Below are 13,288 nucleotides of genomic sequence, written 5' to 3'. Positions count from 1 at the left end.
CTGCCGCGGAGACGCGCACGGACCGCACTCGCTCTCTCTCCGGCCCGAAACGTAGATTCCTACTAACTCAAGGGAGGACGACGCCGACGTCGAGATCGCGCGCATCCAGCCCGAGATCCTGCGCCTCTCCTCCCGCTTCCTCCGCCTGCGCGTCTTCCGGGGCCACGACGCGCAGCCGGCCAGGACGGGGCCGCGGACGAGGGGGCTCAGCCTCGCCCCCTTCGATCTGGATGTCGTCGTCGCTCGCTGCTGTCACCGCCGCCGCTGTCGTATGGGGTTGTCGCTGCTGCCTAGACTCGACCGCCACCGTCCCCAAGTGCCGCAGCCTCTTCTCCCAACGCCAAGCAAGCTGGAGCAGGTAACCACACCCTTTTTCATCTATTTGGATCGATTTGTTTGTAGACTGCTGCTGCTTACTGTCCCTGTTCGCCATGCTCTTGCTGTTGCTGCTCGCCAGTAGCTTCCCTATGCTGTTCATGTGCTGTTGCTGCTGCTTGATTATTGTTGCTGTTTGAACTGTTGATTGAATGCTTGATGCTTCATGTTAGGGATTGCCAAACCATAATGCTATTGGGAGTTAGCATTGCAGATTGGGTAAGAAAATTTCTTTGCTGTTTGTCAAGTACCAGTACTGGTTCACATTTGGCTGGAACTGATTACTGGTTCGTGCTCTCCCTCTCATCTTTGCCTACTGTCACCTCCAGATTACTTACTTGTTTGTTCGATATATTTGGAGCTGCAGGCACCCTCCGGGGATGAGGACGACAATCAGGGCATCCATGGTCGAGAGCTCGGCTGCTTGGGTAAGCGGCACCCCCACATGGTCGCTTCAGTTTTCAAAGCCTTCTTTTCTGTTTGTGTGGGCTGGAAATGTGTGAGCTTTATATGCCACAAGGGTGTGCATTCACTGAAGAATTATTATATCTTGCGCATGGACTACTTAGCTGCTTTTGATATGGCGAGTGTTACTTCGAAGTCTTATATCTTCGATATTATGAATGTTTCAAGTCTGAACCTCCTATGTATGTGTATATTCTAAAAGTAGTATGTTCGTGCACATCTATTTTGAAGCCCTTCAGACCTTCACTTGCTGACATGAGTGACATCTAAGAATCAGAGTCCACTGATGAAGAATTAATTATAAATGCATTGTATATCCTTTATCTTGGGGGCTATTTGTTAGTCTTCTATGATATTAACTGTAAAATGCGTATTTTCATCATTTGACTGATAGTCTAATACTGAACTTAAACATGTATTCTTGGATGATGTCTTTTTTAAATGCTTGTTTACATCGGCATGTTGTATGACGTACCTTTTTTAGAAACTTATATGAGTAGTAACTACTTGTCACAGATCTCTGGTTGTTTTTCCTGATTTGTGTTGCACATTAATCCTGCTTGTCCTGGTCCTGTCCTTGATAAAGGTCTGTGTATCGAGTGTTTGCCAATTTAGTTCTGCCATGTTGAGTCCATGGACAAGTATGTATTATTATGTTTAGCTTTTCTTGATGTGTAGAATCACTTGTGTTTTTTATTTGCTTCGTTTGTCTCCTCTATTCTTTTGCCTGGGACCAGAGCGGTCCTTTGGTGTTGCTTGTGCCTTTGCTCGTTTGGTATATCTTCGCGTTCCTTTTATGTTATTTATCTCATGTGAGTAATTTTCCCGTTTGCATGTTTTGACAGATGAAGCGTTCTGTTACCGTTAGGCCAAAGGATGTGCTTCACTCTATTCTTGCTGAAGCTGGTTTACCCTAAGTGGAGTACAAGACCTACGCATCTTACCATGGTTGTGTCGGGGCTACTATTTACTTATGGCCATCGCAGTCGCGCTCGTTTGCGGCATCAATGCATATGGAGATCCATGGTGAACCAGTTGTGGATGTTGCTGTGGCCATGCAGAATGCTGCTACTCGGTGCTTGGAGCTTCTTCAAGACACCATGAGTATTGGATTTGATTGCCCTCAAATGCAAAAGATTAAGACCGAGATGAAGTACCTTTCAAGCAGTGTCGCTGAGAAGAATCAAAATATAAAGGATCTGAAGACTAAGGTGGAGAAAAAGGACCACCAGGTCAAGGCCCTTGGCAGGGGTTGGGGTTCATTTGGAGACGATGTGCTTGGTTTCGCAGGTCGTACTGATAAAGTGGCTGTCAATTAGCTGCCTTGCGGCTCTTCTCCTGTCGAGGGTGATGTGACCTGGGACTGCTATGGTCTTACTCAAGAAGCCAACAACCTTAACTATCTATCTATGATGTCAATTGATGCTGTCACTGGTGCTAAAAATGGTGTTGCTGCAGCGGCCAGATGCCATGGACCAATAGTGGTGGTATTCAGATATAAGTTTCAGTAGTCTATGCTCATTGAATTTTCTTTTGAAGCTAAAATATCAGTCTTCCATTTTGTATGTGAGTCTATTAGCTTAGAACGTGATAATTTAGGAGATAAGTAAAAGCATTGATACTTAGAAATAGTGGGAACAATGGTCCAAACATGTCAGGGTGTATTATCTCCAAATTAATGATGGTATATTCTTATTTCAAGCCTCACTAAGAAGTTGTTTCTTTATAGATAGAAATATTTGATGGCATGGTGATTCCTCTCTGCTGTAGATATATATATTATCTTTTTTGCGGGGCAAACAATGCAAGAATTGTAGATATATATTATCAGCATACTTGATAATTGCCAAGATCATCTAGGTGGATATATAAATTGTTGTTTGTCGGGAATTTTCTTTTGAGTTATTGGTTGACGCACACCTCCGGAAATGACCTTATTTGCCTCTTTATTTGGAAACTAATCTCTCCAGGTTTCAGGCACATATTATAACCAGGCTACTCTCAGTGCCTCCTTCTGTTAATAGGCAGCTATATCCAAGGTACCTATGTAAAAATTTCTTGAACATTTTGATATTTGGGCCAACAACCTTAACTATCTATCTATGATGTCAATTGATGCTGTCACTGGTGCTAAAAATGGTGTTGCTGCAGCGGCCAGATGCCATGGACCAATAGTGGTGCTATTCAGATATAAGTTTCAGTAGTCTATGCTCATTGAATTTTCTTTTGAATCTAAAATATCAGTCTTCCATTTTGTATGTTAGTCTATTAGCTTAGAACGTGATAATTTAGGAGATAAGTAAAAGCATTGATACTTAGAAATAGTGGGAACAATGGTCCAAACATGTCAGGGTGTATTATCTCCAAATTAATGATGGTATATTCTTATTTCAAGCCTCACTAAGAAGTTGTTTCTTTATAGATAGAAATATTTGATGGCATGGTGATTCCTCTCTGCTGTAGATATATATTATCTTTTTTGCGGGGCAAACAATACAAGAATTGTAGATATATATTATCAGCATACTTGATAATTGCCAAGATCATCTAGGTGGATATATAAATTGTTGTTTGTCGGGAATTTTCTTTTGAGTTATTGGTTGACGCACACCTCCGGAAATGACCTTATTTGCCTCTTTATTTGGAAACTAATCTCTCCAGGTTTCAGGCACATATTATAACCAGGCTACTCTCAGTGCCTCCTTCTGTTAATAGGCAGCTATATCCAAGGTACCTATGTAAAAATTTCTTGAACATTTTGATATTTGGGCTCAAGATTTCTATTTTCGGGAACAGACGACTTCATTAGTTAGTTGGCCCATGTATGTCGTGTGTTTATCTAATATTTGGTCTGTTATTTTCATCTTTGGTTCCTACTTGAGAAAAAGGAGGAAAACCTACAGTTCAAAGCCTTTTATGAAATGGATGTCACTTTATTTTCCTGTAGCGTACTTCTTTGTCATCTAATATATGTCCCACATGTGATTTAAACAGTGCCTAGGATATGATTCGGCCCATACATCACTTTCTTTCTTAACCTATATGAAGAAAGAAGAAAACATGTATCAGCAAAATCTGCTTTCTGATTGATTTATTCAGGGTGAATGCTTTCTTTGTCCTGTTCTTGTCATGTGATGCATATGAATAAACAGATGTTTTATAACTGAATGTTCATTTGCATTTATGGTAAAAAATGCTCATCTGCATTCATGTCAATCTTAATGCATAATGGTAATATGGAACCAGACTGTTCATTTTTCTTTTTATTACTACTGTTCTTTTCTTCATTTGAAGAAGATGGTACCTAATCAAACTATTTGTGTTTTATCGATATTTCTTTACACTATTAATATTGCAAATGGATTTCGCTCCATTACCTCGCTAGCGCACCATGTTGATGCACCACCATGTCAAATTATCCTCTGGGAGGTGTATCCATAACTATCCTTGCAAACTGATTTGGTCATGCTGAATTCTGTAAACTGATAATACGCAAATACAAAATTTTCCTAAAATAATAATAAAATATTGAGATGTTTTGATACAATTTAAAACTACTACCAAGGTCTTCGAATATTACAAATACATAGATATCCATTTATAGTGTGTAATACTAATGTACTACCAAAATTTGATATGTATATACTTACTGAATTAGGTGCTCTCTTATAAGTTACAATATTTTATATCCTAATCCTCTATAATGAGATCCCAACATACAGTGAGTACCATTCTTCAAGTTATTAGTATTACATTCTTTTTTCTGCACTTTAGATTCATCTGTTTTCTTAACTACTTATAGTGTCATAGGAACCTTTATTTTTGCTGGCCTGCATGAGAAGTGAGAATATTGATTCTTCATAAAGGTTGTGCTCCGCCTCTTCCTCGCTCAACAAGAGGAGGTGCAGCCACCAAGCCACGGTGCTGGTGGTGCGGTGCATGGCGGCCTCACCGGGTGGGTGACGACACCAGACACCGGAAGTTTTCGTGCAGCTATAGAATTATTTAGAGTATAGTTCCCGGACCTTACTCATGTGTTCTTTTTGTACGTGTATGGAAGTACAAGTACGCTATGGCTAATTTGTTCCCTCTTTTATTGTTGTTACCGTGTCCCATATCAGGTGTTCTTCGACTAAAATCAGGCTGCTCCTGCCGTGTCTACCAGTGAAATGCCTCCTTCCATGATAAAGCAGCCTACTCTTAGGTACTTGCACATGGTTGAACCATCGGTTATTCAAGCTATTTTAGTAGTGATTTGGTGCACCAACAAATAGATGTTCCTACCCTTTTAGAAAGTTTTAGCATGTGACAGGGGATCAAAAATTGATTTATTGTTTGTGTGCTGCCTAATTTGTTTTGCAGGTATAGATCTTGGTGTTGATTCTGCCTCACCTTTACAGCCGGCAGTGGTTCGGTTTGCTGCAGGTTTCCTCGGTGTTCAGGTAGCACCCCTCCCCCATTTATTTTACTTAGGTTTGATGCATTTTAGGTATTGTTTGTTGTCGAATGGATTCAGAACCGTTGTACTGGCATAAAAAAATATATGTTGATGTATCGACACATTCCAAGTGTAGAATTACTTTATTATGCAAAACAAAGATAATCCTTGGTAGAAATATATTGTCAAATGTGTGCTGCAATTGTAATTAGAGATCGAGATCGGATCAGTATTTTGGTTTTTGTATTAGCAATTTCTTAGTGCCTTTCTTAGTGTGCGTACAGTTCTTCATAGATGTTTACTTTGGTGCCTGCTATTGGTCATAGTCGTAGGGATATTTACCTTACTAAAAGGGCAATGGCTCATTACATTGTTAATTTCATTTGCTTGGTTCAGTGCCGTACAATATGATGCAGAAAACATAATAGTGGTTTTTATTCAGAGAAAGCACTTGATAGGAGGGGATTCAGAAGAAGCAACTAATAGATAGGGCGAGCCTTGCATGTATAAATGAAAAGATAATTTTGTTACCATGATTCAATTGCACATATGTCTTGAGTTGGATTAACACGTCACATTTGATTTAGTGATTTGTCGTGAGTGCTCTTGTGTGAGATTTAGTGATTTTGGAAGAGCATTGATTCAGAATTAACAAACTTAGTTCTTCGATATGGAAGAATATGTTATGTTGTTGTTGTTGAGATCTAGCTTTCTAATTGTTGATCCTCTTCTAGGAATGAGGTTTCATGGTTATTGGTGCCGTCAATTCGCAGGACAAAATAATTTTGGGTTTCATGGCCTCATAACCTTGTTGATGGTTTTGTAGGAACTGTGCAGAGCATGAGGATGATGTAGGCCGCTGCGCCACCTCTCTTGTCATCCTGGTCACTGCCTAGCCAATTTCTTTGATTCAGAGGCTTGTGCCACTACAGGTCAGTGATTCTTATCCACTCGCCCATCGCAGTGTACCTTCACATTCTTGGTTATTCATTCTGGTTTGTCCATTGCTTCTGCAGGCGTTGCATGGCAATCCGTGCTTCTGCGAGCAACAACAAAAATAGGGCGAAACAAAGCAAGCAAAAAAGAAGAATTGAGATGCTACATACAACCAATGGTATCCTTTTAACGCCGCCGCCGGGGGTCCTTCCGCCTGAGCCAGGATCTCTTCTACCCTGCACCGCTGCTGTGAACTCATCCATGCTGACAGTCGGCTCCATGCTACAACTGCTGCAGCCTGCAGGTAGCATATCTATTGTTCTTTTTTCTCTACCTTAGTTTGTGCTTGCTCTATTCCAGTTTTTGCAACAAGATAACCAATGTCTTGGGAAACCTTCAAACTGTATTTTATATATTGGTGAATTCTGCTTGAAGAATTCATGGCCCACTCCCTCTCTAAAACTTAATCAAATAAATATAATATTTCTCCTCTACCCTAGCTACGAGAAAAATCGTCTATGTTAAATATATAATCTTTGCCTTTGTTGTGTACCACTTCTTTCAGAATATGACCCTTGTTTCCCTTTAGTTTGCATCACTTAATTCTTTGCTTGAGCGACGATTGTAGATACTTCCCTTGAAAAAATAAAGTTTTAGATACTTGATCCATGTTTACGTAAACAGTTTATGATGGTGGTTTGGTTACATGTTTGTGGCTGGAACATGTGTACATCAGAAACTTGAACTACAATATGGTAGACATGTACAGGACCAAGCAAGAAATCAGGAATGGTTAGCGAGCTATGCCTTGAAGAGAGCCAAAAGGAAGAGAGAGGCGAGTGTACATGACGTGAAGACGGCAAGGTACCACTTCCATGACGATGTCAACATCGTCGTGGTCTATCTTCACCGGCACCGGCCCCGGGGGCGCCGTCACATCAGGGTTACGGAGCAGTAATTGCAAACATGGAGCCCCAAATTATGATGGGTTACAGACTTTGCTTATAAGACAACATGAACTGACAACTTCAATTATAGCATATCTGGTATTTTCATATTATCTTTTGTCATGTGTAGAATACATGGTGTGATAGGGTCAGCGTTTGTATGAACTTTTGGTGGGTAAAGTGTTCTGTTTCTCAAGCAAGTTCATCATTGAACACAAAATTTTGATTGTGTTTTCCTGAGTTGTGAGACATGAATCTATTTTAAGGATGTTGTTGTATGAATACATATACTGAACCTGGATTACTACTGACTTAACATTACTTGCTTGACCAAAACGTATGGACCGGCACCCTCGCGCCAAGGTGATTTCCCGTTTTGTGCACGTGAACAATCTTTGTTTCCAACTGGTTCTTCGGTGATTCTTCCTGTTATATATGAATCTCCTTTAGTTTTTTTTATATGGCTTCATTTCATTCTGTTTTAGCCTTACCTTACTTAGAGTTATTGATTTTACAGTCAGCTCCTGGCATCGATAAATCATGCTTTGTTTAGCTTACAACAACTTGACATTAATCCTGTTGGCTCACATACACAAAGTGTAACATTTGTCTATACTTTGTGATGCAATAGCTTCATGGGTGGGTATTTCGAGGTTTCTCAGGTTGCAACGTTAAGCGAGTACCAATATTTTTAGTTACGTTCTGTCTGACATCTATTTATGGCTCCAGTTCATTCAGACGTTGTTAGTCCCATTTAGATACATGGTGGTAATATCATGCTTTCATTGCCCTTTTTATCGTCCGAATAGCAATTGAGTTACTAATAACTTAACATTACATGTTTGACCAAAACGTTCGGATAGGCATCCTCGCGCCGTTCGGATAGGCATCCTCGCGCCAAGGCGCGTTGCCGATCTAGTCTCTATGAAGGCAGCGATGAGGCTCGGCACCACATTGGCAAGTGCAAGCCTTAACCCAGCCGAGCATGGCTGCTCCCTACTTGATTCAGTTGCATGGGCATCACCGACAACACATCCTTGCAACCACGTGTTGCATGTCCTGAGCACAAACCTTCCGCGGCAGCGGAAATGTTCCTTGACTAATTTCTCAAAACCCTGAGGTGGCCGATGCAAAAGATGGAGCATGGTCCGAAGGGTGAGCAGGTAAGCATTCTTACTGTAGGGCAATGCATTGCGATGGCCCTCCGGTTTGCCGACTAAGGTCTCATATCCGGCCTCGTTGTAGTATGGTTGGGCGTTGAGGACGAGGCCCTGGATGGAGACAACGATTTGGAGGAGGCTCGACGTTGCCGGCGACCATAACTCGGTGCCCTCACCGTCGAATGTGCCCAGCAGGCTAAGACACACGGTACCAAACTCGTAGAGGTTGGGATTGAGGCGTAGACCGAAGGAGTGGTAGTACACTTGTGGTGGCGCAATCGGGTAGGACAGTGGCAGCTGCAAGTCGAAGAAAAATAGGCCGTCATTGTACGGCGTCCCGCCCGCGCCGACCATCACCAGCCGGAGCAGATCCATGCGGTCCTCGAACGCTCGCACATAGATGGTTTCTGCACATTGAAAAGTTAGGTATTCATTTCAACCATGCATTTTGTATTTCCACGTGCATTCTCATACCTGGTAAGTCATTCTCTAAAATTCTCCATTCCTTTTGCACTGCTTTGGCCCAATTCTTCCCACGACTACCGTCCTGCATTCCCTTGCACAAGACAATTCATTAGTATTCTATATGATATGATCATGCACTACATTTAGTAAAAATCGTCATATGATGACTTGTAACATGTAGTGTGGTCATTTACTTATATTATTATAAATCAAGGAATACAGTTGTGCAATAAAAAAATGTTATAGTAATACTTCCTTCGTCTGAAAATACTTGTCATCAAAATGAATAAAAGGGGATGTATCTAGACGTATTTTAGTTCAAGAAATATCTCTTTTTATCTATTTTGATGACAAGTATTTTTGGACGGAGGGAGTATATAGTTACGCAGATGGATTCCAAGGATAGACAAACCATCTTGTGCATGCATGTAAACTTTTCTTCACTCTAACCTCAATGGCTTTCTTTCTTCTTTCAATTTATAATAAAACTACTATATAGTTCTATCGTCGGTGCCTCAAACAAATACTCCCTCCGTCCCAAAATTCTTGTCTTAGATTTGTCTAGATACGGATGTACCTAATAGTAAAACGTGACTTGATACATCCGTATTTGGACAAATCTAAGACAAGAATTTTGGGACGGAGGGAGTATAAAACTATAGTTACCTCATCCGTAGTGTCAAGGTAGTGGTGATCCGGAGGGGTAATCTGCAGTACATCAAAACGTGGAAAGCACAATGATTTGTTGCAACAATTGGTAGCGCCTCCAGCCTTCGTCCGCTCGGCAAAATTGTGGCCGTTGCCATTCAGCTCCACAACATTCCTGGCCACGGCAGCATTGGTGGTCTCCGTTGCAGCAGCACCATTGCTATCATCTTTAGCAGCCACTCCTAACTCCGTGCTTGGTGGTGACGACCGTGTTACCGGCCGGTTCATCAGGTACCCCTTGCCTCGAGCCACCATGTCACCGGTCAATTGGAGCAAAGAGTGAAATGCAAAGCTCAAAAGACTCGTCCTCGTCGCTGGCTGGTTGCCGCCTTCGACGTCGCTATCGCTGGCTGGATTACATAGGCCATTGTCCTAAAATAAGAGACCACATATGGCCATCAATTGAGATGAATACATTCAAGTGATGTTGTATAAATTGTATGAGGTATAATTTTATTTTCAGTATAAAATATGTGTCTAGCTAGCAGGTTGGTTTTTGTTTGGTGCCCGCAGGTCAGTACAACCCGAAGCACGTCCCCATTGTTTTTCGAAGTGGGTAGTGTTAGAAGGATAGGCATATACCATGTTCACCGCAGCAGCCGGTTCTTCTGGTGCATCGTCGATGCCATCTTCCTCCACCCAGTGGCCCATTTCAGTCAACAGATCCATGTAGTGCTCCTCCCTGACGACAGAGATCTCATTGGGCAATACCTACATCACACGCCCAATCCATTCAACAATTAAGTAATGAAGTAGAGTTGAGCCGAGAAAACGAGACCCGTAGAGTACTAATAGAAAATACATACCATTGATATGTTACCATCACCCCACTTGACTTGGATGTACCCACTAGAAACGTCAATAACACGTCCCGCCCATGAAAGATCGGTGTTGCCCCGTAAAGGTGCCCTTCTGTCATTGGGTGATCTTGATGGTAGGAGGCGAATAACAATATCTCCGTAGTAAGCAGAGTGGTCATAGTCCCTTTTCAGGTCATACGCGCTCACGGTATCGTCGCACTCGACCTCCCTAGCCTTGTCAGGGCGCACCGATGCCTTGAACCACGATAGTTGAACCGTCTGGTCCTTGGAATGCATGCTCCTGACGACACCCACACGCATTGCGGATCTAATTCCATCATCAACAATGTGATTGTTGAAAATAGTAGATGCCATGCTACTATGATCGCCAGCAGCATCAATTGGAAGAACATTGCCAACGACTTGCTCCCCCGGGAAGAACTCATGCTCATTTACTATGCCAAAGGGGATGACTGTCGTTGAACGTATACCTTGTTGCCGTGTGCCGTCCTGCCACAACACGTCGACAGAGGTGTGGGTCTTGGCAACAACCATGGGAAACTCCACCTCAACATGCCTCCTGACTTGTGGGCGTCGCGCCCGTCTGTGCCCCTGAAAGAAGACCTTCCTCAATTGTTTCTGATAAAACCACACATCCGTCTGCCTCGTGGACGATAACACATGAGCAGTTGGTGCTTCACACTCATCATCAATCACATCCTCCCCCTCCACCACCTCCTCCTCCTCCTCATCGTCTTGATCATGAGCACAAGCTGCATCCCCATTAGCATTGCCGATTTTGGTGGAACTAGGTTCACGAAAAAAACAGGCATCAGCTGCCCCCCAACAACAATTGGATGCGGCACAAAAGAACGTAAGATCATCGACATTCTGGTAGGCTGGAGGAGCGGATGCATCGATGAGCCCCTTGTCTGTGCCACAATGCATCGACGCAACCCAGAAGACGAGGACGGTAGACGTCTTCACCTTGATGACGGTGCCTCCTATACGGTCAAGATTCCAGTAGCCATTTAGCCACAATGCCGCCTTGAAGAGGGAACAAGGGTCTGGTGCGGTGACGTGGACACCCAGGTAGAAGTGACTATTCATTTGTTGGCGATACATGCGGTTGCTGTCCATGTCGTCATCCACTCTTTTCAGCTTCTTGGACTCGGCGTCGATGACCCTGCAGACTGCTCCGTCATCGAACAGCACATCGACGTCGATTGACACCTCCACGACCCGGCCGAGCCACAGCCCGGACACGACGAAGTCGCCAAGGTTGAGGCTCCTTACGCGCCGCAGGCTAGACGGGGACACGCCCTTGATGACCTTGGTCGCCATGCCGCTCTTGTCGAAGTCCACCAGGTCGAGCACGGTGGTAACGCCGGTGACGATGCCGATCTGGCCGCCGACGTCGGACGCCGATCCGACCACCTGGCCGGGGTGCAGGTGGCTCCTATCGATCACCCTGATGTCGCCGGCGCTCTTATGAACGATAGAGTTATCGATGCGGAGGATCTCGAACGTGTCGACCGGGAGAAAGATCCTGGCGTTCAGGAAAACGAGGCCACGGTCGAGGACCCCGCGCCCGAAACTCACGAGGTCTAGCGAGTAAACATTGGGAGATGCCGTCGCCACGGCGTCCATCTTAACCGACTTTCCGGCAAGGGACGGGCAAACCTGATGCGTCGATCTCGCTGGAGGCAGCTACAGCTGATCGATTAGTCTGGCTGGAAACGCCCGGTGATGTTACAAGTTAGGAGGTAATGCACGTATAAGTATATAGCATCAGGCGTCAAGTAGGATTAGAATTCGTATGCTACTCGGACAAGTACACCACGTTGTGCTTAAATCTAACACAGGTCGATGCTAAGGATGGAAGCTGTTAGTGGCGGACCTAGGATCTAATTACTGGTACCAAACATCAATATATAGGTAAAAGTCTTACAGAAATTACATAAAAGTAGTGTGATTGTGCCTAAACGTTCTAGTAAATCCAACAAATAGTCCAAAAAAATAAAATTAAATGTATTATACAAACTATCTTCATTTTTATAGGGGGTGCCATGGCATCCACGGCACACCCCCTAGATCTGCCCCTGCAAGCTGTAGATATATAGAGTACTTGTGTATGGAATGTTTGTTCGCTTGGATGGCCTCTGTTAGGAGACGTCAGCGTGTTTTTTGTGCCCTATAAGGCCAACTCTAACCGGTACCCTAAAAATAGAGTTGCAAAACAGCTGCGTAAATTTAGTGAAGAGTTTTTACTCCACTAAATTTTGGCCGACCTAGCCGGACTCCTAAATTTAACGGAGTAAAAAGCAAATTTTCATAAATTCAATATGAATTTGTTTTTCACAACTGACACATTATGCAGATAATCATCCGTCGAAACACAGTCTAGTTTTTAAACCTAGACATGAACTTGAACTTAAAACTAAACATGAACCTAGCTAAACTTAAACTAAACATCGTCACCCTTATAGAGCGCGAGCCAATCCGCCCACGAAATTCCACCGCCCATGGGGTCTGGCTTTCTGCCGCCGTCGCCGCCATCGGAGAAGACCCTCCGCCATTCTTCAAGGTTGAAGTCCTCCTCGTAGTCTGAGAGGACGATGACCTTCCCATCGACCGTGCGCTCCGCAAAGATCTTCTATTCCGCCTCCACCAGCTCAGGGTACTGGCAGCGGAGGTCCTCCATGCACTCCTCGTCAGCGGCCCCCGCCGTGATGTGCGCTCCCTCGCCTTCCGGTGCTCCCCAGCCACCACCGCATACGCCATCCCCAGCGATGTCGGTGCGAGCTCGAAGCGCCTCGCCCCACGGGAAGTTGTGGCGAGCAGCGACGCCATGCAGCTGGACCTGCCACCGGTCATACTCGAGGGTGGCGGTGGTGGCGTGAGTATGTGCGGCTCTTGTGGCGGTCGGATCCGCGCTTCGTTCTGCAGATGGGCGGCGGGGACCGGCAACCACAGAATCCGGCCAGTGGGAGG

At 44.0% G+C, this 13,288-nt stretch overlaps 2 protein-coding genes across 2 annotated transcripts; one reads left to right on the top strand and one right to left on the bottom strand.

The window, feature by feature from the left end:
- Positions 1 to 1,763: 1,763 nt before the first annotated feature.
- On the top strand, positions 1,764 to 2,547 carry LOC123046572 (uncharacterized; the record flags this gene model as incomplete). Its single annotated transcript, XM_044469972.1, is given in 1 exon segment — positions 1,764 to 2,547. A coding segment is annotated over 1 exon segment (396 nt), but the record flags the coding sequence as incomplete, so codon positions are not given.
- A 5,058-nt stretch (positions 2,548 to 7,605) lies between these two features.
- LOC123046573 (probable ubiquitin-conjugating enzyme E2 23) lies at positions 7,606 to 12,022 on the bottom strand. Its single transcript, XM_044469973.1, has 5 exons — positions 10,301 to 12,022; positions 10,077 to 10,205; positions 9,453 to 9,866; positions 8,796 to 8,868; positions 7,606 to 8,728 (listed from the first exon to the last, which is right to left on the bottom strand). Exons 1-5 carry the CDS (start codon positions 11,942 to 11,944, stop codon positions 7,956 to 7,958), a joined length of 3,033 nt encoding a protein of 1,010 aa, XP_044325908.1. The 5' UTR covers positions 11,945 to 12,022; the 3' UTR covers positions 7,606 to 7,955.
- Positions 12,023 to 13,288: the final 1,266 nt, after the last annotated feature.

This window comes from Triticum aestivum, chromosome 2B (genome assembly GCF_018294505.1).
Source record: "Triticum aestivum cultivar Chinese Spring chromosome 2B, IWGSC CS RefSeq v2.1, whole genome shotgun sequence".
Classification (NCBI taxonomy): domain Eukaryota; kingdom Viridiplantae; phylum Streptophyta; class Magnoliopsida; order Poales; family Poaceae; genus Triticum; species Triticum aestivum.
The sequence above is the reverse complement of the archived record's forward strand: the minus strand, read 5'-3'. Positions and strand labels throughout refer to the sequence as shown.

Coding starts and splice junctions, on each gene's coding strand:
- LOC123046573 (XM_044469973.1), bottom strand. CDS start 11,944: ATGGACGCCGTGGCGACGGCATCTCCCAATGTTTACTCGCTAGACCTC. Junction 9,867..10,076: donor CGGCTGCTGCGGTGAACATG/GTATATGCCTAT, acceptor CTCTTATTTTAG/GACAATGGCCTATGTAATCC. Junction 8,729..8,795: donor TTTAGAGAATGACTTACCAG/GTATGAGAATGC, acceptor TTCAATGTGCAG/AAACCATCTATGTGCGAGCG.